The sequence below is a fragment of the Diplotaxodon limnothrissa genome, linkage group LG16 (genome assembly GCF_057381915.1).
Source record: "Diplotaxodon limnothrissa isolate DT_005_m linkage group LG16, D_limnothrissa_male_GT1.1, whole genome shotgun sequence".
In the NCBI taxonomy this organism is placed as follows: Eukaryota; Metazoa; Chordata; class Actinopteri; order Cichliformes; family Cichlidae; genus Diplotaxodon; species Diplotaxodon limnothrissa.
Genome location: NC_140611.1, coordinates 15,666,753 through 15,693,426, shown reverse-complemented (window position 1 = coordinate 15,693,426; position 26,674 = coordinate 15,666,753). Strand labels below are relative to the sequence as shown.

General features: G+C 41.0%; 1 protein-coding gene across 1 annotated transcript; it reads left to right on the top strand.

Annotated features, from left to right (window-relative positions):
- The first annotated feature begins 1,155 nt into the window (after positions 1-1,155).
- cwc22 (CWC22 spliceosome associated protein) lies at positions 1,156-17,214 on the top strand. The gene is made up of 20 exons (XM_085374088.1): positions 1,156-1,217; positions 1,956-2,012; positions 3,005-3,228; positions 4,324-4,619; positions 5,614-5,868; positions 6,208-6,336; positions 6,635-6,803; positions 7,875-7,928; positions 8,044-8,179; positions 8,527-8,733; positions 8,822-8,884; positions 8,970-9,068; positions 11,498-11,579; positions 12,097-12,157; positions 14,412-14,489; positions 14,962-15,114; positions 15,211-15,338; positions 15,611-15,712; positions 16,010-16,179; positions 16,507-17,214. The coding sequence occupies exons 2-20, from the start codon at positions 1,958-1,960 to the stop codon at positions 17,037-17,039; spliced, it is 2,994 nt and encodes a 997-aa protein (XP_085230214.1). The 5' UTR covers positions 1,156-1,217; positions 1,956-1,957; the 3' UTR covers positions 17,040-17,214.
- The last annotated feature ends 9,460 nt before the right edge of the window (positions 17,215-26,674 follow it).

The following is a 26,674-nucleotide window of genomic DNA, read 5'->3' as shown; positions in this document are numbered from 1 at the left end:
CTACCTTTTATGTAACGTAAATATGACCATGAGCACCACAGCCTCTGTGCCCCAGTCACACACACTGTTCTTTACTTTAAATCCCATTACTGCTAGCTAACATGTTTATCCTGCACTCAACTGCTAACACAAAGTTAGTATACTTAAGTTTGTTTTCCTGGACTGTTTCACAACTTCATATCATATACAAAGCTAATATGCCATTCAAAAAAAAAAAGAGGGCATTACATGCAGGTTTTAAAATTTCCACTTTATCAAATACCGCTGAGCAGTACTTGCCTTTTGGTATTCTTCCTGTCTTCTCTTCCTTACATTGCTCTCCATCTCTGAGTGAACTTAACTCTTATTATTTTCTCTGCCAGTTTTACCGTTAGCAAGTGTGTGTTTGCGTGTTGAGCTTTTATAAATTTTGTGTTTGAACTGAAACACGTTACTCCTTTTATGCTCCTCTTTAGTAGTGCTAGCTAGATGCTTAAGTACCGCGGAGACTACGTCATCGTCGGGGGCCTTTTAAACCCGAGCACACTGCTATAAATAACTCAGAAACTATGTGTTTTTTCCTCTTTCATCTCTGTATGCAATAGAGTGATGGATACACCAACAGGGTTGTATTTTATGTGTTATTATTCCCTCCGTTTAGGCTCAAATCGTTTTGATGTCTGAAGGCCTGTGCTGGAGAATATAAACTTCCTTCAAATATTTTAAACATAAGGTTTAAAATATTTATTTAATAGGATTGGGGCCACTGGGAAAAAAAGTGCGCACGTCTTTTTTTCTTCTTTTCCAGAATTCTGAGGAAAAAAGTCAACTGTTTACAGTTGTTGTCTTGTTTTCAAGCAACTGGCCCGTACTTACTCAATTGTACACACACAAAAGAAGTTTGTGTGTGTACAATTGAGGACATGAAAATTAAAAAACAACAACAAAATGAAACAATAAATGAACAAATTTCATGTGTACAAAAGGCCATGTGTGTTTATTTTATTTTATACACTTTATTTCTTGTGTTACAACTTTATTTATAAATGTTAAATCCTGAAACAAAGTTAAACTGGAAAAGAAAAATAACAACAACAAAAACAGTAAACCAAACTTCACAAGCTGCGTTTATTGTGAAATCCGGAAGCGATCTGTCACCCGGAAGTAATGTTGGTTATTATAGGAAGTTTTCCGCCAGACGAACGACAGTGATTTAAGGAAAGCCGGGAAATTGCATGGTAAGGACATTAAAACCCAAACAAAGCAGTTTAGCTGGACAGACCTTCTGTCAAAGTGTTAAGGAAATAAAATCTTAAAGGTTTTAGTGACAGCAAATAGTAGCGAGAAGCTTAGATCGCAGTAGCCGAGACAGCATTAGCACACAAGCTAACTTTAGCTCAGCTTAACACACATGGCGATAAAACTGAGGAGTTGATTTGAAAAGACGTTTTAGTAACGCGTGGTGTTGCCGTTTCAAGAAAACTTCCCAAAATGTGTTTAATCGGCTATTAAGACGTACAAACTTGATCATTTGGTAATATTTACCTCAGGAAATGCCCAGTTATCATATTGTTACCTCTTCCGTCCGTTGGCAATGAAATTTTTTGACTCTCAGTACGGCGATTAAACATTACCAGGAAGTCATCGTCCCTCTTATTTTATCGTTAATCACTTACAAAACGGCTAATATACAGTAAATGTATCCTTTGTTCTGCATTGAGTATTGGTGATTTCATGTAAAGTTTATCTGGAGCAGACTAATGTCAGATCAACAAGTCTGTAAACCGAGTCTTTCGTAGAAATACGTTAATCGTGTCAGAGTACTATGTCAGAAAGTCTCATAAAATCTTATTAACTCATCAACATGTTTTTTTCCTAATGTAACGGGGTTTGTAGAAAAAAATGTTTCTTTAATTAAAACCTGCATTTTTCCTATCAAAGTGAATGTCTTAGTTGTCTTTTTTCCTCCCTTCCAGGTATGGACTCTGCAGACAGAAGTCGAAGTCCCAGTCCTGCACAGAGAGAAAACAGTGGTGAGTAAATGCTGCTGTGAACCCTACACTTAATGTTCTTGTAATAAGAGTCGCTTTAATCTCCATCCGTTATACTTGAGCAATACGGTGCTGCAATCATTAGCTGTCACCTCACAGCAAGAAGGTCCTGGGTTTGAATCCAGCAGCTGGGTCTTTCTGTATATTTTCTCTGTACCCCTTGCTGGGAACTCTGGTGTACTTCCACCCGTTAGACCTGATTTAGATTTCTGCGGTGAACCTTTGTAGCGCTAACGACATAATTTACGTGTTGTGTTTGTGCTGGTACATTAAGTCTAAATTAATGTGTGGGTGTGTGTACATGTTTTTCATTCGGTACCAGTTGATAGAAACAAATAAAATACACGGACCTTTTCCCTCCAGTTTTGTAGTGGTCATTTTTTTTAAAGGCAAATATATTTGTCTCAAGTTTTTCATCTTCTTTGTACATTCCTACACGTCCATTTTAAAAGTTTTGGCAATTTCCCATCAGGAATTTGCTGACATTTGTGAGTCCTTATATTGATGCTATAATTATTATCTGTTATGTTGAGATGATGATTGTTATTCTCTCACTGATAAATTCAAAAACTGCAGTGAAAAAGTAGCCTGAAATGCATGAGAAGAATCTATTGGTGCAACATGTAATTAGGTTGCGCTGTAGGGTGCATGGTACGAATGGTAACAGATAGATGTGCGTTTTTGTGGTTAGCTGGTGTCCATTTTATTTGTTTAGTTGTTTGAGTGTCCTTCACCTACGTGGCCACCAGACATATGGATTAACAAGTTTCGCAAAGTTTGCGGTTATGACGTAGCTATTGAATAGTCATAGTCCAAAGCATAGGTCTCCGGTTAGCCCTGTGAGAGACTGGTGACCTGTTCGATGTCTACCCTGCCTTCTGCCCCAAAGTATCCCTAAATTGGGTAAGTGGAAGAAGAAGGATATATTGAATGGATATACTAATACTGCTCTTGATCTGTTTTTCTCTTTGCAGGACCTTCAGAGAATGAGTCTAGTCCAGCATCGGGCAGACCCCAGCAGGCTGGCTCAGTTGAAAGAAGCCCCAATGAGCGACGGTCCCCTCAGCCAAGTCCTGTGGACCGCAGGCCCTCCAGGAGCCCATCCTCAAGCAGTTCAGACAGCAGCAGCAGCAGTGATGAGGATGAACATCATTCATCAGCACTGAGAAAGATTCGAAGCAGCGTGGCTCAGATCAAAGTAAGAAATGTGGCTTTTACTAGTCTGTCACATTTCATAATGTACAGACTACTACGGTAGAAATGGAAGAATCGGGTGCTTTCAGACAGTTACAGAGGGTGAAACATATGCTGAAAGCCTTTTTTTATATTTCTAAATATATATATTGTATATTATAATTCCTCATCAATCAAAAATGTTGAGTTTGGAGTGAGAAACGCCATTAGTAGTAGGTGGAGTAAGTAAGTTGATTTCCCCAACTATACCGAACAATAGTTGAGATTCACGGCAGTAATAAAAATTATCCAGCCAAAACAAGAAATTCAGAAACACCAAAATCTTAAAAAGTTAATGCAGTCAGATGCTTTGGTCAACGGAGTTTAGTGATCCATGTTATGTTTTAGATACTGTCCAAAGAAGAGTTCAGGAACTGACAGTATTTATTCAGTTGGTGTATTTTTGTGTGGAAATGGGAACTGAAGCATTTTGTTACTATTCTTGCCTAAAAGTGATCTTGAATGTCAGAATAGTTTTGAATAAAGTACCTGAAGAAGAGGCTTATTTACTTGATTATGTTGCATTTGAAAATGTGGCTGTGCATTAGTCTGCACGTTGCACAGTAGATTATTCAGGCTGCAGTTCTGGACAGCTAGTGTGAAAAACTGCTTGGTCTGAAGAGATGGTTACCATGAGAACAGGACCCAGTTTAAGCTTGAGGCACCGATGTAAGACACAGTAGCATGTTTAGTGTCAGCTGGCCTGATTTATGAGTGCATCCAGTGAAGAAGACACTGAATAAAGATTTAACTTGTTGACTGACAGAATCACAAATCAAAGAGGACTTTGTTTCCATTACTGTCAGCTTAGACACGAGCTCCCCAGGTGCATACAGGCTTTTACTTGATGCAGGACCTGAGGCAGACCGACTTCACATTGCTGGGTTGTCTCTCTTTTTCAGCTCAACTCAAACTTTTAAAAATGACAGCTTGGTTTTGTGCTGCTCTGGTGTTCTCCGTGTTGTCCAAATCATTCTTGCATTCAGATTGTTCCAAATCATTTTAACACATGAAAACTTAAAAAAAATAATGCTGTCACTGGGCTTATTTGTTGTTCCAGAGATCAAGATCAAGATCCAAAGAGCAAGACAGATCCAGGTCCAAGGAAGAAGATCGGTCCAGATCCAGGGATACGGACAGATCCAGATCCAGAGAGAAAAATAGATCCAGAGAAAGTGACAGAAACAGATCCAGGGAAAAGGACAGATCTACATCTAGAGGGAGGGCGAGATCAAGATCAAGATCCAGAGGACAGGACAGGTCGAGATCCAGAGGAAGAGAGAGGTCGAGGTCAAGAGGACGTGACAGATCCCGATCCAGGGAGAGGGACCGTTATGACAGAAGACGTTATGCACGGTAAAGGCAGCTTTTGTGATTGGCTTGTGTTCATTTTAGCACCGATGTGGCCCTTAGTCCATATGGGTTAACAAGTTATATATATATACATACATACATATTAGGGCTGTACGATATATATCGGATGACGATATAAAAGCATCTATTGTTTCATTTTACACTATCGTTTGTTTCGTGGTGTCACAAAACAAAGTTTACGGCAATATTTTTTCATGGTTTTGATGGTCACTGTAGTGGCTATATTCATTTCTTAAAGTTCTCTCTTTCTCTTATATTTAATATAACCACACTACGGACGGACAAGCGGCTGTTTTTATGCGTTGTCGTTAGCAACAACAACGGTAGCACGTCTGGTTGTTTATTTTCCACATAAACCTTTCACAATAAAGCTCAAGATCCTGTTGAGACATTTCAAAATAAACGGAATAACATGAAAGAGTATGTAGAGTGTTTTTACGGATGAGAAGTAAAAAAAAGAGCCGCCAGGTGCTAAAAAATAAACCTTAGACTCAAACGTTAGAACAGGCTTTTCCTCGCAGCACGCCGTGTAATAAATGCTCACAAAGAAAACGGTGGCCGTTACAACTTATGTCTAAAAATGTATAGTTTCATGAATCAGTTAAAACACTCGACTACACGACGCCCAGCTGGAAACACTTCACGCATGTCGAGCTGCCCGAGATTCACAGAACTGACAGAAAATGTTAAATTTTTGTGATTTATATTCGATATCGGACGATGGATGTCTTATATCGGGATATGAGATTTTGGTCAGATCGCACAGCCCTATTAGACATTAGATTCCCAGCTGCTTGGCAACTTTTATAAATCCTGCTAAAACGAAAACTTTAAAAATCCAATTCAGCATAACGGTGTTGATATGATTTGGTTTCTCTGGATTAATCAAGTCATATTCAGACCTGAGAGTTTTTTCTTTTAAGGAAAAGTGTTACTTAAATAAGTAACCTGCTCCTTTGTTTCTTCTTTGCTGCAGGGATCGCTATGATGATCGGCGCGATGACAGAGATGGCCGTTTTGACCGACGAGCCAATCGAGAGGCTGATTCAGATCACAGGAGGCGGGGTCGCTCCGCTTCCCCTCTGGCTGACAGGGGACCAGCTGCGGCCAATGAGCCGCCAGTCAAAAAGAAAAAGGAGGAGCTTGATCCAATCCTGACGAGGACTGGAGGCGCTTATATTCCTCCCGCTAAGCTGCGCTTGATGCAGCAGCAAATCACTGACAAGAGCAGGTAAGAGAGCATTTCAGTACTTTAATCCTATACACTAAGATTAGAAAGTGTCACTGGAAGCTGCAGTCCAAGTCCAGGTGTGAATGTTTTGAAATGTTTATACACTAGAAGTGTTCAAACACTTTTTTCCTTTTTATTCTGTTGTGATACTTGGACACATCACCATGTCAAACTATAAACTGTTCCTGCACCTAACTGCATAACAGACAGTAGTAAAACAAATCAGATTAGTTGCATTCATTACAAATGTACCTGCAGTAAAACTGCAGTTTAAAAAAAAAAAAAAGCTGTTTATTTAAAGAACTGCATGTAATTGATGACACCCTGTCTGTTATACAGCCTGGCCTATCAGAGGATGAGCTGGGAAGCTCTAAAGAAGTCCATCAACGGTCTTATCAACAAAGTCAACGTATCCAACATTATCAACATCATCCAGGAGCTGCTGCAGGAAAATATCGTCAGGGGAAGGTGAACACACACACACACACACACACACACACACACACACCAATGAGACGTCAGTGTTAGATTTTCAATGACCTTTGAAGTCAAATGGAGTTTGTTGTATCTGTCGGATGAGAGTGAAAATGCATTCATTCGTGTACATTTTACGATAAGGCTTTGTGCAGCAGAGGCCTGTAATTTTTGCACAGACATCAAACACCTTATTAGCTTCAAGTTTCCAGATTAGCGTGATTGATTAAAGAGAGTGAAAAAAGACCTTCGTGACTGACGCACTCCCTGTAACTGCTTCTTTGCCTGTCAGGGGACTGCTGGCTCGCTCGATACTGCAGGCTCAGACGGCCTCTCCCATTTTCACTCATGTCTACGCTGCTGTCGTTGCCATCATCAACTCAAAGTTCCCTCAGATCGGAGAGCTGATCCTTAAACGTCTCATCCTGACTTTCAGGAGAAGCTACCGCCGCAACCTCAAGGTACCCATCTGTCTGTCGCCGTTGATTAGTGATCCACAAACAGTGATAGTGAAGTGTTACTGTCACACGTAGACGCCCAGATACTTATAACATCTGAACATTGTAAACAAGATCATCTGACCAATACGCACTGCAGCACTTTAGAAACTTATTGAGGCTGGATGACCCTGTGCGCAGTCTGTTTCACTTCCAAAGGCTCACTTTTGTGTTTTGATGGACGGTGACTTTAGGAAAATTACAGCAGAAGACAAAACATTAATAACACCTAACAGTCATCTTCATGTCATTCTTCTCATAAAGACAAAGAATAAGATGCCTCCAAATGATGCACCTGTCATTCTGGTATTAAAAATATAACTTTTTATATCTTGCCACTGCTAAACACAGTGACTCATGAATAGCATATCATATATAAATCACAGATGCTGCATGTGGAGGAGATGATCTGATTAGATATTAGAGCACCTTGCTGCTTTCATTTGCATATTAATGACTAAAATTGATTACTTTGGAAACTTCTGTCTACAGTATTATAACAAACAGCAAGCGCTGTGAGCATGTGTGTTATGGTGGGACATGAGGCAGTTCAAATGTCTGTTTGACCTTCATCAGTTGGACTTTGCATATTCTACTTTTTATGCTTGTTTTTGCGTATTACTGGAGTAAGAGGCTAAAAATAGGCCTCCTTTTCTGTTTATTAATTTGAGAATAGGTTTTGAATGAGAATCAGTCTGAATCTAAAAGTCCTTTCTCAAGTGACAGAGGTGGAAATGTTCCAATTTGAGCAGACTGATGCCGCATGTGTCCAAATTACTGAGATAAAAAAGAAACTGGATCTAAATAAGAGAAATAACTGGCAGTGCTGGAAGCTTTTGAACGCAGTCCAGAGTGTGTTTCTACCTGCTGTGGATAATTTTAGTATGATCTCTTGAAGGCTTGAACAATCTGTACAAAATTAAATTGTCTGTAACAAATACAGGCAGAAATGTCTTTTTTATGACACTGATATTAAATGTGTTTGAGTAATTATCAGCAGTAGTCATGCATTAAAATCTGCATCTTGTTTTCTAGCAACAGTGCCTGACCGCGTCGAAGTTCGTGGCTCATCTCATCAACCAGAACGTGGTAGGTCCCGATTTCAAAGTTAAATACTGACCGAGGGCTCGAGGGTTGACGTCCAGATTCTAATTGGGTGCGTGCTTTTTCTGTCCCTTTCTGCTCTGATGTCACTCGCCTTCAGGCCCACGAGGTTTTGTGTCTGGAGATGCTCACTCTGCTGCTCGAGCGTCCAACTGATGACAGTGTGGAGGTCGCCATTTCCTTCTTGAAGGAATGTGGTCTCAAGCTGACCGAAGTGTCCCCTCGAGGAATCAACGGTACGCTGAAGCAGCAGCTTTATAACTGTCTCTTTCTTCATGGTGGGAGGTGATGGTGTAGGCTGAGCTCTTTAATTAGAACAACAAATGATAACAACTTAAAACTTTAAATTGCAACCATTTCAAACATGGCTGAGCCCTGAAAACTGGAGAATTTACTTTTGCCTTTGTGATTTCACACAAAAAAGTGGCGTTTTCTTGCTTCATTACAACAGTATTAACTGCTAAGAGACTTTATTTCTCCTCGCGTTGTCATCTCTTTTCTCTTGAAATACTTGTGAGAATTAATTTTTCTGAATTTCAGAATTCAGAAAGTTTATGCACATTCTCCCTGTTTCTCTTTCCAGCCATATTTGAGCGTCTTAGGAATGTCCTCCATGAGTCGACCATTGACAAAAGGGTCCAGTACATGATAGAGGTGATGTTTGCTATCAGGAAGGATGGTTTCAAAGATCATCCAGTAATCCCAGAAGGCCTGGATCTGGTGGATGAGGATGACCAGTTCACTCACATGCTGCCGCTAGATGACGAATACAACCCCGAGGACATCCTCAGTAAGACCTGAGGGAGAGTGGGAGGAAGGGAGGAGTCATGGGACTTTTCAGAAATGTTTACACAGTCTTTGTGTGTTTGTTCACTTAGATGTATTTAAGATGGATCCAGACTTCCTGGAGAATGAGGAAAAATATAAAACTCTTAAAAGAGGTAAGAAATCATCACACTCTGAACTGTCCAATCACCTGTCTGCTCGTTTACAGCTTAACCAAAGTTTGATGGTGCATCATTTCAGATATCCTGGATGAGGGTAGCAGCGATTCAGGGGAGGAGGGAGATGGCAGTGATGATGACGACGATGATGAGGAAGATGAGAATGAGGAGGAAGGAGATGGTGAGACAAATACGTTAATCTGCTGAGGCTTTCTTGCCTAAAAGAGTCAGTCTGCTTTTTTTGATTGTTTTTTAAACACTTGGCCTGTGAAAACAGTTGTATTGATATCTGACAAAATAACACAGTGATATTTATTTTAAACATCACAAATAATAAATAGTTAGACTAAAGACTTTTTTGAGAGATGGTATCATGAAATAACCCCCAAGTCTGTTCCATAATAAATTATTTTTACATTTTCAGAAATATAATTTATAAGCTTGAAAATGGAGGGAGATTCTGACTCCAGGGCTGTAAGCAAAGACAAATATCTAGGGCAATATAGCTTGATGTTCAGCCCAGATTCAGCTTTAGTGTAACCAGCTAACAGAACTGTTGTACTGAGGATCTTTCTGTAATTTCCAATTATCTGTCATGCCTTGGACAGTCCAGATTATTTTCACTTTTAAGGCTTTTTTTCTCCAAACACAGCAGAGCTCTGTAAAAGGAGTTGGCCAGCTTGCTGAGAAATTTGTTTGGAGTTTTTTGCCTCCAGACTTTCATCGAATGGCTCATTACCTCTTGGAATATTTAAAACAATTAGCTGCCAGTAAAAGCAGCGGAGTAATTTTTTTAATACATTTTTTTCCTGTGACTGCATTACACTAAAAGCATTAGCACTAACTAAATATAGTTCTGAGTACAGCAGCTACAGGAGAACGGACAGTAAAGCATTTAAAAACATAACATCATGAGTCAATGAGCATTTTAGGCGCTGCTATGCTGTCGTTTTTTTCCTGCCCAGGAGTGACTATATCTAAACAAGAGTGTGCTAGCAACCTTCATCCATAAACTGTATGGGTGTTACACAAACAGAAATACCTGCTAGTTAATTTGGTTAAATTAATTTCAGCTCCGATTAGCAAAAGTTGTTAAAAGAAAGCAAACTGCAGCTGACTATCAAACTGAAGAACCAGACCACAAATTTTTAGCCTGGACTTTATCCAAATGTATGAGTTACAAAAATAATACGTAACCTATATATGAACCGTTATTGTACCACACTGTAAATATGTTGTTTTCATGTGTGAATGTGGCCATTTTAACATGAGTCACTGACTCACTTTTGGTGGCACCTTTGATGTAACTAATACCGTTACATCAAGACAAGTAATAAGCAAGTAATTACTAAGTTTGAGTATTATTAAAAGTAGGGCTGCCACAAACGATTATTTTGATAGTCGACTAGTCACCGATTATTTTTGCGATTAGTCGACTAATCAGATCATCATCCATTGGACGTACAGCGTACAGCTTATTGCACCAGCAGCATCTGGTCTTATATAACTATCATTAGCTTACAGCTTGAAGTGTTTGTGCTAACTAAAAATAAAGACAAGATGGTAGTTTATTAATTTTTAATGAAATTTGCAGATTGTTTCGGTGAAGTTTAATAAACTCCTTGCTTTCTAAAATATAACAGGACACCGGAGTATATTCTCCAGCGTCTCACACTTCTGATAATCAGCTGTCTGCTTGACAGTTTTAGCTGTGCAAAAACTATAACTTTAATCTCAGCCAAACCGATTTACTCAGGAACAAATAAAATACTAAAGAAAGCCAAACAATAACATTTTTAAGTTATCTAAGTGACTTATATATATGTTTAACCTGACTAGCGAAAGACAGCGGTGGGTTTGAAAACGATTTGCCGGGAGTCCGGTGTTCTCACGGCTCTAGTTAGCCTTGCCCCCGCCTAGCTAACGAGCTAGTGGGTAACAGACGTCTCCGAAAACGTCGGAGCGCTTTTGAAAATATGTGGTGTCTTGATAAACTGAGCAGATATTTGAGGTTTACACAGCTACATTCTCGCCTGAAAATATGTTAAACGTTTATTTTGTGACCCAGAAAGAATAATAAGAGTAAAGTTAAAACTAACTAGCTGCCGCCATTGTTGACAGCTGCGCTATGAATTCTGGGACACAGCTTCTTCTTCTTCGGGGTTTAACGGCAGCTGGCATCCTTGTACATGCAGTGCTGCCATCTTCTGTTTCAGTCCGTTATTACACTCTTAAATCCTACTACTCATTCCTGCGTCCTTTGTGATCTTATAAAGCTTCAAACGATGCGTCGACTATTAAATTAGTCGTCGACGATTTTAATAGTCGACATAATCGTGACTAGTCGACTAATCGTGGCAGCCCTAATTAAAAGTGAAGTGCATGCTGTGTGACCCCAATTAAACTAGATTACTTGCATCATTGGTTCATGTAAATCCTATATTGCACTAATGAACGATAATTACTCAGGTGACATTTCATTAAGAACTGATTGTGTTTACATTGAACTATTTTGATTTTTAAACATTTTTCCTGTTCTGATTTTAACACATTTAACACATCCAATCAGCTCCCTTTTAAAGATGACCTTTGTGTTTGTCTCCCTCTAAGACGAGAAAGTCACCATCTTTGATAAGACAGAAGTCAACCTGGTTGCTTTCAGAAGAACCATCTACCTCGCTATCCAGTCCAGGTACACAAACACGGTGGAACACACTCCTAAAAATACACATTCATACAGTGAGTGACGTAGTTTTCTCTGCGGGTGTTGGCAGTTATTTACAGCTCCCACTATATTTGATGGAGTTGGACTGATAATTAAGGCTGTGCATGCGTGTGTGCGTGTGTGCGTGCGTGCGTGCGTGTGCGTGCGTGTGTCTTTCTGAGGACCTGTTTGAATTTAAAACCTTAGGAGGGAGGACTCTGACTAATCCTCCCTTCAAAAAGCCTGTTCAAGGCTGGTTAAGAGTTTAGTACTAGAAAATGTATTAGGCCACAGAGTGCGCTCACAAAGACAGCTATAGAAACCTGTGTATGAGCAACCTCGTTACCATGGTTTCACTGAAGAACGGTTCACAAGCTTGGACAACAGGATGAAAAAGTGAAGCCGATTGATTAAACGACACAAACAGAAACACACCAGCATGAGCTCACAATTGTACACCTGTGATCGATTGTTTGATTGATTAATAGATTGATTGTTTTTGCAGCTTGGACTTTGAGGAGTGTGCTCACAAACTGATTAAGATGGATTTCCCGGAAAGCCAAACGGTGAGTCCACAAACAGACTTACACTGAAAACGCACAATTGTAAAGTTTCATCGCTGTGAGTTTGTCCACAGAGGATTAATCTAAAACTATCGTGATACTGAAGTTTGGGTGAAAACTTGGCGTGCATCCTTTGATGGCTAGCTGTTGAACACTCAGCTAGCCATCAAAAATGAGAATTGAGCTGAAACCGTGGGGTTTTGCACCGTCAAAGGCAGCCGCGGGTTTCTTTCTATAATACTGGACTTTTTTTTTCTACGAGGGTTTGAACTTTGTGTTTAAATAAGAGAGAAAAGTGTGAAAATGTTCATGACTGTCAGAAAAATGTTTAAAGTGTGTAGTGAGGGGTTTTACAGCCTTAAAACATGTATAATAATTGTAAAAAGAAAAAAATAAGTTGGCCACTTTGTGGATTTCACCTATCGCGGGTTAATTTTGGAACGCAACTCGAGGGACCACTGTAATCGTTTTTGTGTTCCTGTAATGGAGGTTGAGCTGATAATTACGTGTAGTAGGTTTCATAGGGTGACAGGTGCAGGTCAGCTGTGTGTGTGGATGTGGTGAGAAACTCTTACAGAGGACAATCAGCTGTGTGTGTGTTTGTTTGTATCACTGTCACAACCAGTGTTTTGGTGGTCGAAACCTGTAAGAGACTGAAAAAGAAGCGTCTCGTTCTGTTAGTCATGTAATGAAAGTGATGACAGTGTGTTTATATGTACTTGTGTCTTAGGCAGCATTCTTGTCTTTTATTGTTTTAATAGTAAGAAGCTGGACATGAGATTGAACCTGACAGCATCAAGGAGCTTTTGATGGTAGTTAACATACTGTAGATGGTATACAGTCCAAAGGTTGAAAAATTACCTTTTGTTTGGCTGCCTTTGGTCCAGTGTTAAAGCTTGTTATTTTCAGTCAGCCTACCAGCCTAAGAATGTTAATACTTTGAAACTTGACGAATGTGGTTTGCTCCCCTTTCCACCAAAAGTATATTTTTGGCATGCAGGCTGAAATGTTCGATCTCATATCCAGAGTAAGGTGAAGGTGAAACGTGACTGAGCTGCTGATGGAATATAAGTCTGGACCTAAACTAACCGAGATATTAAGCACTGACTCAGTTCACTGTCGAAGAAAAAAACATATTTCCATTCAATTTCACAGCTTTCATGGCAGAATTAGAGGTCTAAAGGCATCATTTGTAAATTGATCTGAACAAAAACCCAGATGATAATTCTCAGCTGGTCTGTGTTGTTTACATCGTGGTGGATTAGTAGGGCAGTCTCTAGAACTGCATTACTAGCAGGCCATACAGGTGTAAGAACCACTATAGGAGGTAAACGTAATTTTTGAAACCCTATAAATAAGCATTTGTTCCCTTACAATGGCTTAAATGCAGCATGACAGCCTAACCCCACTCACTCACAAGCTCTGATGCTACATGGAGAGAGACACTGCACCATTTCACACTGCTAAAGTGTGTGTTTTGTTAATCAGGAAAGGAAAGCTGTAATTTGTATGACGGGAAGTCTGGAACAAAGAGGAGGTGCTGTTCTGGTGAGACAGAGGAGAGAAAAAGGCATAAAAATATCTACACTGCCTAAGAGCATGCTGGAAAAGTGGTAGCAGATGAAACTAAACAAAATTTCACTAATGGGGTGGCTGTAGCTCAGGTGGCAGAGCAGGTCAGCCACTAATCAGAAGGTCGGTGGTCCGATCCCAGGCTGCATCCTGGCTGCATGCCAAATATCCTTGGGCAAGATACTAACCCCGTGTTTGCCTACTGGTGGTGGTCAGAGGGCCCGGTGGCGCCTGTGTCCGGCAGCCTCGCCTCTGTCAGTGCGCCCCAGGGCAGCTGTGGCTACAATGTAGCTTGCTATCGCCAGTGTGTGAATGTGTGTGTGAATGGGTGGATGACTGAATGTAGTGTAAAGCGCTTTGGGGTCCTATGGACTAGAAAAGCGCTATACAAATGCAGGCCATTTAATGAAAATCATCCAGCAATAAAACACTTACAGTAATGTAACGAGTTGTTATTGACGGATGTTATCTTTAGATGTGTCTCCTCTGTGTCTCTGAAACAGTGCGGTCATAAATAATAAGAAACATCAGAGTGCACAGAGACCTTCTGACTACACTATCAAAAGTCTACAAATGTTAAATGAACTCCTAATAGGACCACTGACAGCTTGGCCGCAGCCTGCAAGTTGATGTGACTGCCATAGTTTGACTGTAGTTAATGAAAGAGTTGTGTTTGTATGAACAGAAGGAGCTGTGCAACATGATCCTGGACTGCTGCGCTCAGCAGAGGACCTACGAGAAGTTTTTTGGCCTGCTGGCTGGGGTGAGACACACACGCAGACACACACACACACACACACACACACACACACACACACACACACACACTCTTCATCTCCACAATCGTGCGAACAGTGGTGCTTTAGGGAAACCTGCTTCAAAGAGTCGGTTGTTTTCCATCTTCCCTTCATAGATATTTGTTAGGTATTTCTATTCTCTGCACGATGAATGTCACCATTTCACTGAGGTGCATATAAATCTTGTTGTGCACTTTTTAAAAGAAAAGAACAACTAAAAGGAAGTGCTCAAGCTTTTTATGTTTATTGGCCATGTGTCATGTTTACCTCAGATCTTTTTTGTTATTGTTATCTTAAGTTTCACTGTAATTAATTTAACTAAAGAGAGCATTCAACCTGATTTTGATGCAAAGCACTGCTTCTATCTGTTAACTGTGTGTGTGTGTGTGTGTGTGTGTGTGTGTGTGTGTGTGTGTGTGTGTGTGTGTGTGTGTGTAGAGGTTCTGTCTCTTGAAGAAGGAGTACATGGAGAGTTTCGAGGCGATATTTTCGGAGCAGTATGACACGATTCACCGACTGGAGACCAACAAACTGAGGAACGTGGCGCGACTGTTCGCTCACCTGCTCTACACAGATTCTGTGCCGTGGAGTGTAAGGACACAAAAAAAGATCCTCCCCAGCGTGACCATGAAACTCATTCCACTCTGGTTAGACCGTCTCTCTGTCTTTTGAATGTGTCTCACACAGGTGTTGGAGTGCATCAAGATGAGCGAGGACACCACAACGTCGTCCAGCAGGATCTTTGTAAAGATCCTATTCCAAGAGCTCTGTGCCTACATGGGTCTGCCAAAACTTAACCAGAGGCTGAAAGACCAGTACGAAAACCCACACTCCCACCACAGCCACGCACAACACTCAAACTGTACTTTACTAAAGCTGCTGCAGAGGCAGCCAAAGTTTTTACTCAGAAAACATTTAAATGTTAATGATATAGTCGAGTGAGGTAATAAATCAAATTTAAGGAAACGTAATTAGAAAAATGCGACTTCTTGCTCTTATTTGGCTACTGTTGCTCCTAGTGATAATTAAAGAGCCCATAAATGAAGTAGGACGTAACAATAAATCATGACCTCTGCGTGTGTTACAGGACCCTGCAGCCGTTCTTTGAAGGTCTCTTTCCTCGTGATAATCCCAGAAACACTCGCTTCGCCATCAACTTCTTCACTTCTATTGGACTGGGAGGACTCACGTAAGGGCCACACTTCAAGAAACAGCATAAACACAGAAACATGGCTGTCACATTTTTTTACAAACAGAATCAGAAAACTTTTAGCTTAACTGTGTTAGGTTTGGAATAAACTGCACTGTAAAGTGCTTTCCTAATATATGCAATAAATAATGGTTGTTTATTCTGTTAAATTCTGCTGGCCTCAAAGTGTGGGACTCTCGCTGCATCTAAAATGTCATTGGATGATGAATGTAGCAGTTTACGTTCACACAGAAACACTGAACTCTCACATTTCTCCCACATCGTTTTCTCTCCTAGTGATGAGCTGAGGGAACATTTGAAAAACGCGCCAAAGATGATCATGACTCAGAACCAGGAAGTCGAATCATCGGACTCCTCGACATCGTCCTCGTCTTCTTCTTCGTCAGATTCCTCCTCCTCATCCAGCGAGTCAGATTCAGACTCGTCAGACTCCTCGAGCAGCTCGGGTACGCCTGACTGAAACCTAAAGATTTACTTTCAGAAAATCACATTATTTCACTTTTATACGCAGGCACATTGTGTTATTGTCAGTTTGTTGTTCTAGCTCACAGCAGTGCCGCAGTAGTTGGGAGGTTTAATATTGTAACATTAATATAATATTCCTGTTATAAAACAACGTAGTCAGGAGTGTCTCCTTCTGTTTTATTAAACCCATGTTTGTGTTCAGTTGAATGTCTGAATTTTTACAGTTTTTCATTTATGTGAGCTGCTGCTTCAGAAAAGACAACGTGTGATTTGTTTGTTTTTTTTTCTTTCTACTTTTTGTCCTCCAGACTCGGACTCTAAACACAGGAAGCAGAAGAAGAGGAAAGGACAAAGTGATGAGGGGAGGAAGAAAACGAGAGAGAAGGACAAGAAGAAGAAATCTTCAGACAAGAAGCGAGCTGGACGCGGAGCAGACAAAGATGAGGACAGCGACAGCGAGAAGCGGGCGAAGAAAGACGACAGGGGGCGCGCACATGACCCGGAGGGGCGTGAACGCGACGGCGCCCGGCGGAACAGACGAGACGACAGATCGGAAGAGGAGGAGGAAGCGGCGGTGGAGGACAGGAGACGAAAAACGGACAGGCAAAGAGATGACGGACGGGAGAGAGACAGAGGGAGGGAGAGAGAGAGGGAGAGAGAGAATGAGGCAGAGAGAGAGAGGGAGCGAGCGAGGGAGAGAGAGAATGAGGCAGAGAGGGAGAGGGAGCGCGAGAAGCAGCGGGAGAGAGAAAGGGAGAGGGATAGGGAGAGGGACAAAGAGAGGAATAAAGAGAACAGAGACCGGAACAGAGAGAGAGATGAGAGGAGGAGGAGGAGATAAGTCTTCATCGCGGGAGCAGTGATGGACTAATGACTTTAAGTCTTTTCCCTCTGTGACCCCTCTGTGACCCCTCTGTACCTCAGCCCAAACTGTGGTGCTGTGGATCTGACCCCATTCTCCATTCTGTCTGTTTATTATTGATTTTTGTTGTTTTTAATGAAATACTTAATGAAAAAAAAGCCCATTAAAGTTGCATTCGATGTTTTTTATAACCTGTACCTGTTTGAACTCTTTTGACTTGTGACCCATCGCTCAACACTTTTACTGTCCTCATTTTTTCACTCTCAAAACGCAAAAGACCAAACTATGTTTTCTCTGTGCTGCCGTGCACGTTTGCAGGTCAATCTCATAACTAGCACAACAGGATTGATGAAGCATTTACACACGTTCTAGCCCTCGGAGCAAACGAAACCTCAGTAACACCGAGAGCACTGAGGGCTTTTTTATTTTACTTTATTTCATTCGTCTTTTTTTTTTTAGCTGACATGTAACCTGTTATAAAAAGAAAAAGGCAACAGAACCAAACGTTTTTTAAGAGGGAGAGCAGTATTTGTGTTTACAATAAACATCTCCCCCTCGTATTGTCAGCTCACAACATGCTGATGTTTGCACTTCTCCACAAGCAGCAACAGTCTCTGAACTTTCCTGTCGTACCAGACTGCTTTCTCCTCCCTGCATTCATCCATATTATCCACCTGTGAAGGCACACGCTCAGAAAGAAATAGTTTTAATAAATGAACAGGAAAGATCCTTTTCTATTCATTCTGTCTGTGATGTGTGGGTCACTTTTTCCAGATGTCTAAAATGCGCACGCGTCACATCAAATAGTTATTTTGCAAAATTTGCAGCGTCAGTCTCCAGGGTAAAATATCTCAAGAGCTATTTGAGAGTTTGACATCCAGGCTGTAGACATTGTGCTTTTCTGATAGATCTCACCTCAGGGCCTGGTGGCTCCACAGTTAAAGTATCATGATGATCTCTGTGTCTAACTTTGATAAACCCTTTAAGTTTGCCCCTACGGTGTGATAACGTCAGAACATACTCTGCTTTGTTTTTACCGCTAAATCAAAATCGAGTTTAACAAAATATATCAACAGCGTTGGTGACACCAGCATTAGGATGTTTATCCAGTATCAGCTGAAGCCTTGCATGGTGGTACTTTTGGTCTCGCCCTTCTGGGGAGACACAGGATGCTACATGTCATCAGCACTGCTGTGTGCTGCTTGTCAGCAAGATATTACAAAAAGGTGAAGCAAGGGCAAAAGATCTAATTGTAAGTTTCTTTCTTTAAAAGTTTGACCTCGGTGCTATGTGGAGTCTTGTGGTGGAATTTGAAATTGTCTACAGCACTGTAGGACTTTTCATTGAGGAAGTCTGTACTGTGCTGATAGACGGACATAAATGCAATATATAATTGCATTTTACAATTTTTTAAATTATTGTAATATTTCTGTTGCCACAGTTACCGGCTGTAGATAAAACATGCGCATATCTCACATGTGTGAAAAGTGAAGTAATGTGTAAAAGTGCCTTAAGGCTACAGTCTTCTAACAGCCAGCAGGGGGCGACTGGTCTGATTGCAAAAGATGTTTGAGTGACCACAAATCTATGAGGAAACGATGACCCTACTTCTCACCTGTAAACATCTTCCCAATGAGCTTATGCTAATAATCACTAGATTTCTAGCTTTATTTGATATTGCATGAGGTTCATTTAGCAAATTATGAGAATAATTTAGAGTAAAACTAAAAAAGACAATTCAGCGCTGGACTATTGGATCTTTGCTGCCTTCGATTATAGGATCCTGATTCAGAGACTTAGACGTTGAATGGACATCTCTGGGTCGGCTCAGGATTGATTCTCCTCACTTTTTTACTTCCTTCTGCTAATTTTTGTGATTTCTTCTGCTGCTTTATGTCACGGTGTGCCTCAAGGTTCAGTCCCGGGCTCCATTTTGCTTGCCTTGTATAAGCTTCTGCTTGGACACATCGTGAAACTGTTACTGTCTGTTCTTCAGGACGGCATTCGTGGTATAAAGAACTGGATGCTAAATAATTATCTGTCTGTAAATATTGTCCCAGACAACTGCGTTTCCACACAAACTGATAATCTTGTATCTGATTCATCTTTAGGTTTCTAAATTGTGAGAAATCTCTGTGATAGTTTTGATCAGGCGTTCAGTTTTGATAAGTGTGGTGGCTGTCTTGCCCAAATTTATTTTACATAGAACTACATGTTGTGGCACCCGCTTCCATTAGACCTTACATCTGTGGACACTGTTTAGGGCTGAACGATTATGGAAAATAATCTAATTGCGATTTTTTGCCCCAATATTGCGATTGCGATGCGATATGCGATTATTTTTTAAGGTCTTTGTCTTCTGTATTATTAAACAAAGACAAGCAATACATCATATAGTATGGCCAATACTATATTACATTAATTTTAAACTGTTCTTTCCTGGAAGACAGACCTCTGTTATGATGACATGAGGTGATGCATGAATTGATGACTGACATTTTTATTTAACTTCTTCAATCACAACAGTATATTTGAACATACACAATAGTTTATTTTTAGCTTACAAACATCTGAGCATAAAGTGCTGACAAGGAACCCTGGTGTAAACATTAAAATGAAAGTCAGTACAATGTGCAGATTGCAGAAATATACATAAAAAAATTAAAAAATAATATTAAATAAATAAAACTAATAAATAAAAAATACACACATCTTACTGATCTCTGCAGTCAGTAACATTACACATAAAGTGCAAACATAATAGCAATTGTATAAACACACACACAAACACGCCTTTAAAGTTTAAAGGCGTGAAATTGGACGGTCTAGCCTTCTGATTAGCTAATCAGAAGGCTAGTTCTGATTAGCGTCACCGCTGTCTCGGTGGAGTTTAATAAACTCGGCCGTCTGCTTCTTGCTATCTAAAATATAACCAGACACTGGTGTAAATTCTCGACTGTCTCATACTTCTGTTTAATAAGTTTTCTGTTTGACGTTTAGTCAGCTGTGTGAAAACCAAGGAGGAACCCACCCGGGGGATTAATAAAGTTTTATTTTATCTAATCTAATCTAATAACTTTAATCTCAGCCAAACCGATTTACTCACGAACAAAACACTGAAAAAAGCCCAACAATAACATTTTTAGGTTGTCTAAGTGACTTATATATTACGTTTAACCCGAGCAGCGAAACTCCGCGGTGATCTGAAAATGATGTGCCGGGAGTTGTGCCGTTCTCGGCCGCATCAGTAACCCTCGAGCTCCCGGCTAGCTGTCGAGCTGGTGGGTAGCAGACGCCTCTGAAAACGTCGAAGCACTTTTGCAAATATGGGATATCTTGATAAACCGAGCAGATATTTGATGTTTACACAACTACTTTCTCGCCTGAAAATATGTTAAAAGTTTATTTTGTGACCCAGAAAGATTAGTATGAGTAATTTTAAAACTTAGTAGCGGTCGCCATTGCTGGAAACTGGAGTTTGGCTGGGCCGCGCTATGAATTCTGGGATATGGTAGTAATTTGGACAGCCTTTGGCGCGTCGCTGTGACGTAATCGGTCTACAAATGCGGCCTCAGGAGGATGCAGCCCATGAATTTGGACATGTCCAGAGTATAATCGCAGCCTTTGCGGTTAGAAAATTGCACTTGATCATGTCGCGATATTATCGCAAATGCGATATATCGTTCAGCCCTAACACTGTTGATGCCTTTTAAAAAGAAGCTAAATGAAAACTTGCTTTTATTTCGTATCCTATTTTATATTAAAAAAACACAAACTTGAAAAGCACAAAAGCCTAAATAAACTCTACTTCTTTCCTTTAAAGCAAGATATAATTTAGGGTGTTTCTATCTTGTGTCACAGCTACAATGCCCAACTCACTTCACAAACAGCCTTAATTAGCATGCTTGAGATGCAAAGGTAAAAAGCATGTTTTGGCCACAGACTGGCAAGCCCTCACCCTCATTCTTCCTATTTTTCTGTTAGGCTAACTCTCTCCTTGTATTGAGCAGATATGATGATACAAATGATAATGCATAAAGAAGCAACATTTCTGACTGACTTGATACTTTGTGAGAAGATCAGAAAGTTCACGCCAAACTGGAATCTAATTGTTCTGAAGTGTCTGTGTGATTATTTGTGTTTAGTGCTGGTTTGACAGGAGTGTCTCCTGGTTGTTGGTGCTGTCTACCTAACACACGCAGACACACACACAGTTTGGTACCCTTGCACAACCTTGACGAGATGTTCAAGGTGAGAGGTAGAGAGATGTGAGTGCGTGTGCCTAAGTGGGTCATTGCCATGCTCGGTTGCGATTGGCTGGATGTTCTTAGGAGTAAAGGCACTGGATTGGTTTGCTGCCACAGCAAATAGAGGAGAACAGATCCACTGGGACTGAAGAGCTGCAAGGAATTCTGGGAAAGCACAGCGAGGCTCTGTGCTGAAAGAGAGAGAGAGGAAGGTGTGTCCTGCTGATCCTGTGAGAGGACTCCTTTTTTCTCTCCATCTTTACAATATGGTTATTTATACCAAACTTTTCATGGCTTCAAAGTAAATCAAGCTGAATTATTTATATGCAGCAGCATTTGAGTTTGCCACAACACGGCAACACAATTGTTCGTGAGGCATCTGGTGGAAAGAAATGACTTTAAAGTCTGCAGTTTTTGCACATATTGTCACTTTGTAAAGGTAGGTTTGGCTTGCTACACTGTTAAAAAAAAAAACATTGCGAAAACTTAAAAACTCAAGGCAACCCACTGCATTTATGTTTTTAGGTTCTGATGGATAACTTATAATTTCAAGTTTAGGAGAAAAGTTGCTTTAGCTAATGTTTTTGTGTTTACAAAATTAATAATTGTCCTTTTTCTTAACTCATATTTTATTGTTTTTGCAACGTATTTCCTAAAGTTTACACAAGGTATTAGTTTTAGTTTTGCTTATTTACTCATCCAGCAGTTAGCAGTCAAGGATTACAATTCAAGTTTTTATCTCCTGGTGAATTGCAACAGCAACCTGAACACATACATATTCACATAACTTCGCCATTGCCTGGTCCCAAGTTCAGGATGAGAAAGGAGGAGGGTTGGGCGTGGGGCTAGCAACCCCACCTTTTAAAAATAAGCCATGCTACAGAAACTGCAACAACAACAAATACATCCCAACAACTGCCTGGACAGGAAGACTCCTCTTCAGCGGGAAGTTTTTCCATCCCACTGTCACCCTCAAGGTCTTTACCTAATAAAACAAAGTGCCTTGAGGCGACTGTTGTTGTGATTTGGTGCTATAGAAATACAACTGAGCTGTTAGATTAGTGTGCGTGATATAGGCAAGATGGCGCCGGTGTGTGTGGCTGCTCGTCTGTCACTGCCAAGTTTGTTCCTGTTTATGTTATTTTTAATTTGTGTCATCCATGAAACAAAGTCTCTGCTGAGGTATGATCGCCAGACACTATTGGACCTCAAACCTGTGGTCCAAAATATTGTGTCCTTTGGAGCTGGTGGGCAGCAACTCCTGCCCCCATTTGCATTGGAAACCCCGGGTTACCTGTACCGGGTTCCCACGCTACCTTCCCGGCGAAAGCGTCCTCGTCGCCGGGGTAAACGAAGCGGTCGCCTGGTGAAGCTAAAGGTTTACCTAAAGAATTATTCTGCTGTTTTCCGACCAGTGCATGGATTCTTGCCAAGGCTGTTTGCGTCTCGGCGTTTTCTGGACCCTGTTGATGCCTGTTTGGTGCCTGTGGTCGGCTTTGATGATGATGCTCCTCGGCCTCGCTGCCCATGCCCTCCCAGGCTAAACCTCCGCTGTCAACATTATCGGAATCTCAGATCGCTGCGGCGGGTTTCTGGACCCCCTGAACCCCGAGCTCCAACTCCAGCTCCAGCTAGGATTGGCCTGGTGAACGCCAGATCACTTTTAAACAAAACTTTTATTCTTCGGGACTTCTTCAGTTCCCGTGATCTGGATTTTCTGTGTGTGACTGAGACGTGGCTGAGTGTTGGTGAGTCCAGTGTTCTATCTGAACTTTTACCTGTGGATTGTTGCTATTTTAACTCGCCACGGACGTCAGGCAGAGGTGGAGGCACAGTGACTGTTTACAAAAAGGATTTTAAATGTAAGCAGTGTTTTCTACAGCCTTCGTTCTCCAGCTTTGAACTTACCTCATTTGAGGTGAGTCGTACAAACCCGATTTTCTGCGCTGTCATCTATCGCCCCCCGAAATACAATAAGAACTTCATAAACGACTTTTCTGATTTTTTAGCTGGGATTATGCCCAACTATGATAGTGTTCTTATTGTTGGAGATTTTAATATACATGTATGCTGTCCTGATAAGCCACTGGTAAAGGACTTTTTAAGCCTTATTGACTCTTTTAGCCTGGTACAGTCCGTACGTGGCCCTACACATGAGCACGGACACACACTGGACCTTGTTCTGTCATATGGTCTGCCTGTCACTGACTTGGAGATTTGTGACTGTGCACTCTCAGATCATATACCTGTGTTATTCAACGTTGGTTTGACATATACCGCAGTTAAACCTGGCGCTGCTACTCGGTGCTGTCGGGTTATTAACCCCGCCACTGCTGCGCAGTTTTCTGCTGCTTTTAATCAGCTCGGCGGGCCTTCTGACTTTGTTTCCTCTGACACAGAAGACCTACATTCCTGGTTTAATTCTTGCTGTCAAAAAATCATGGACTCTGTGGCTCCTTTAAAAACCAGGCAGCTTAAGGCTAAACCTGAGCCTTGGTTTAATGAGAGCAGTCGTGCTGTTAAGAGGGAATGTCGTCGAGCAGAACGGAGGTGGAAAAAGGATAAACTGCATATATCATTTCAAATTCTCAAAGACTGCTGGCATCGCTACCAGAACACTGTTAAAGAGGCAAAAAGGGAATATTTTGCAAATATTATTTCTTCCAACTGTCATAACCCACGTGTGTTATTTAGGACCATTGACACTGTTCTTAATACTCCTTTGAATGTCTGTTTGGAAGTTTCTCCTGAGATTTGCAATGATTTTCTGAACTTTTTTATTGAAAAGGTTGTCACCATCAGGGCTCTTATCACAGCTCCTGACTCTGACCCCTCTGTCTCTGTCCCTTGCGCTGCTGTTTTCACTCAGTTTGAGCTTGTGACGCTCTCCTCTTTAGAGGATGTGGTTCGCCATATTAAGCCCACAGGTTCTCCACGGGATCCTGTCCCTCCACAATTCTTTAAAGAAATTTTTCCTAGTATACAACAGTATGTCCTTGACATTATTAACAGCAGTCTGTCTTCTGGTGTGGTTCCTGCAAATTTCAAACATGCAGTAGTACAGCCACTGCTTAAGAAACCTGGCCTTGATCACACAGTTTTAGCGAACTATAGGCCTATTTCCAAGCTGCCTTTAGTCTCCAAGGTTTTAGAGAAAATTGTTTTTAGTCAACTGAAAGATTTTCTAGATGAAAATGGAATCTTTGAGGTTTTTCAATCAGGTTTTAAAACCCTTCACAGCACAGAATCTGCATTACTAAGGGTTTTTAATGACATCCTTCTGGCATGTGATTCTGGTAACCATGTTGTTCTTGTCTTGCTTGACCTAACTGCTGCCTTTGACACAGTAGACCACAATATTTTAATTTCTCGATTACATGATGTAGTGGGTATTGGTGGCACTGCACTCAATTGGTTTAGGTCTTATTTGTCAGATAGAACTTTCTCTGTCAGCCTTCTCGGTTACGAATCGTCTTCTGCTCCTCTGTCATGTGGTGTCCCACAGGGCTCAATTTTAGGGCCACTGCTCTTTTCTCTGTATCTACTGCCTCTGGGTTCTATCCTTAGAAGGCATGGGATCTCATTTCACTGTTATGCCGATGACTGCCAAATTAATTTGACACTAAAACGCAAGGATGCCATCTCCATAAAACCTCTCTTCACATGTCTAGATGACATTAAAGCTTGGTTGGCTCGAAACTTTTTAAATTTTAATAAAAAGAAAACAGAAGTGTTGGTGTTTGGACCCAGTGGTCCCTGTGAGTCCTCCTCTGTTGTTTTAGGATCCCTGGAAGTCTATTTTAAATCTGTTGTTACTGACCTTGGTTTTAAGTTGGACAGTGATTTTAAATTGGACAACCAAATCAGAGCAGTGGTGAAGTCCAGTTTTTATCATTTAAGGCGACTGGCAAGACTAAAATCTTTTCTTTCGAGGCAGCACCTTGAAACAGTGATCCATGCTTTTATTTCTTCCCGCCTGGACTACTGTAACTCACTTTATGTGGGGGTCAGTCGGTCATTGCTCTCACGTCTGCAGCTGGTTCAAAATGCGGCTGCACGACTCCTAACAGGAACTCGAAAAAGAGAGCATATAACCCCCGTGCTGGCCTCTCTGCACTGGCTGCCTGTGTCTTTTAGAGTTAATTTTAAAATTCTTATGTTTGTTTTTAAATGCCTACACAGTCTTGCCCCGCCTTACCTCTCTGAGCTTCTTCATCCCCACATACCCTGTCGGTCTCTCAGGTCAGCTGACCAGCTGCTCCTGGAGGTACCGAGATCCAGGAGGAAGCTCAGAGGGGACAGGGCCTTCTCTATTGTGGCTCCAAAATTATGGAATAATTTGCCCATGCATGTTAGAGAGGCCCCTTCACTGTCCACTTTTAAATCACGTCTTAAAACCCACTTTTATTCCTTGGCTTTTAACCTCAGTGAGACTTAGTTTCTTTTTTAATGCAGTAGTTATTTAATTAATGATTTCACTCTTCTTTTATTTGTTTTTTATTTATATCTCATGTAATTTTATTTTACAGTTCCAATGTACAGCACTTTGTGTCAGCTGTGGTTGTTTTAAAGTGCTTTATAAATAAAGTTGATGATGATGATGATGATGAACTGAAAGTTGAATTAAAACCTAATCAAAAGCTAGGCTAAAGAGGGTTTCAGTTTTAATGTCCCTGAGCAGATTTTAAACATCTCTAGTTTCACCTCAAGTCCTCCTGCAGACTGCAGTTCAGAGCAGGAAAGCTAAAAGCTGCCTCCTCAAATGTTTCTATCCTGCACTTTGGAGCTACTTGTGCTCAAGGACCCGAGGGACCATACTGGTTCGTGCACTCTAAGTATATGAGACATACAGCTGAGCAAGACCATTCAGTGTTTTAACAACAAGTAAAGGATTCCCAAAATCAATATGAAAACTGACAGGAACAGATGTAAGGATAGGTGTAATGTGCTCTCTCTCTCTCTGGGCTGCAGAATACTGATGGGCCAGTTGATTTATAGCAATTTGTTTCTTGAGTGACCACATGACAGATTACAGTGTAGGACCCTGCTTTCTGTAAAGGTTAGGTGTTTCCAGTCTTGCCTCAACAGCCTGCACCACATCAATCTCTACACTTAGGTCTGTTGTTTAGTGGCTCGGGGTAAGGATAAGGAAGTTTAATGTTGCAATTACTAGATTTCCAGTTTTCACTGTGGATTTCCTTATATGGACATCTACTCTGCAGCTTGCAAACACTGCGTGCTGCTTCTCTGCATCCTTCCAGAGGTTGGTCAATCAGGAGGACCTGCTTCTTTGGAATGGGAGGATTGGCTTAAAAAGAAGCTGACTTCAGACAAGATAAAGCATAGGGTCTGTATGAAGGACCAGTT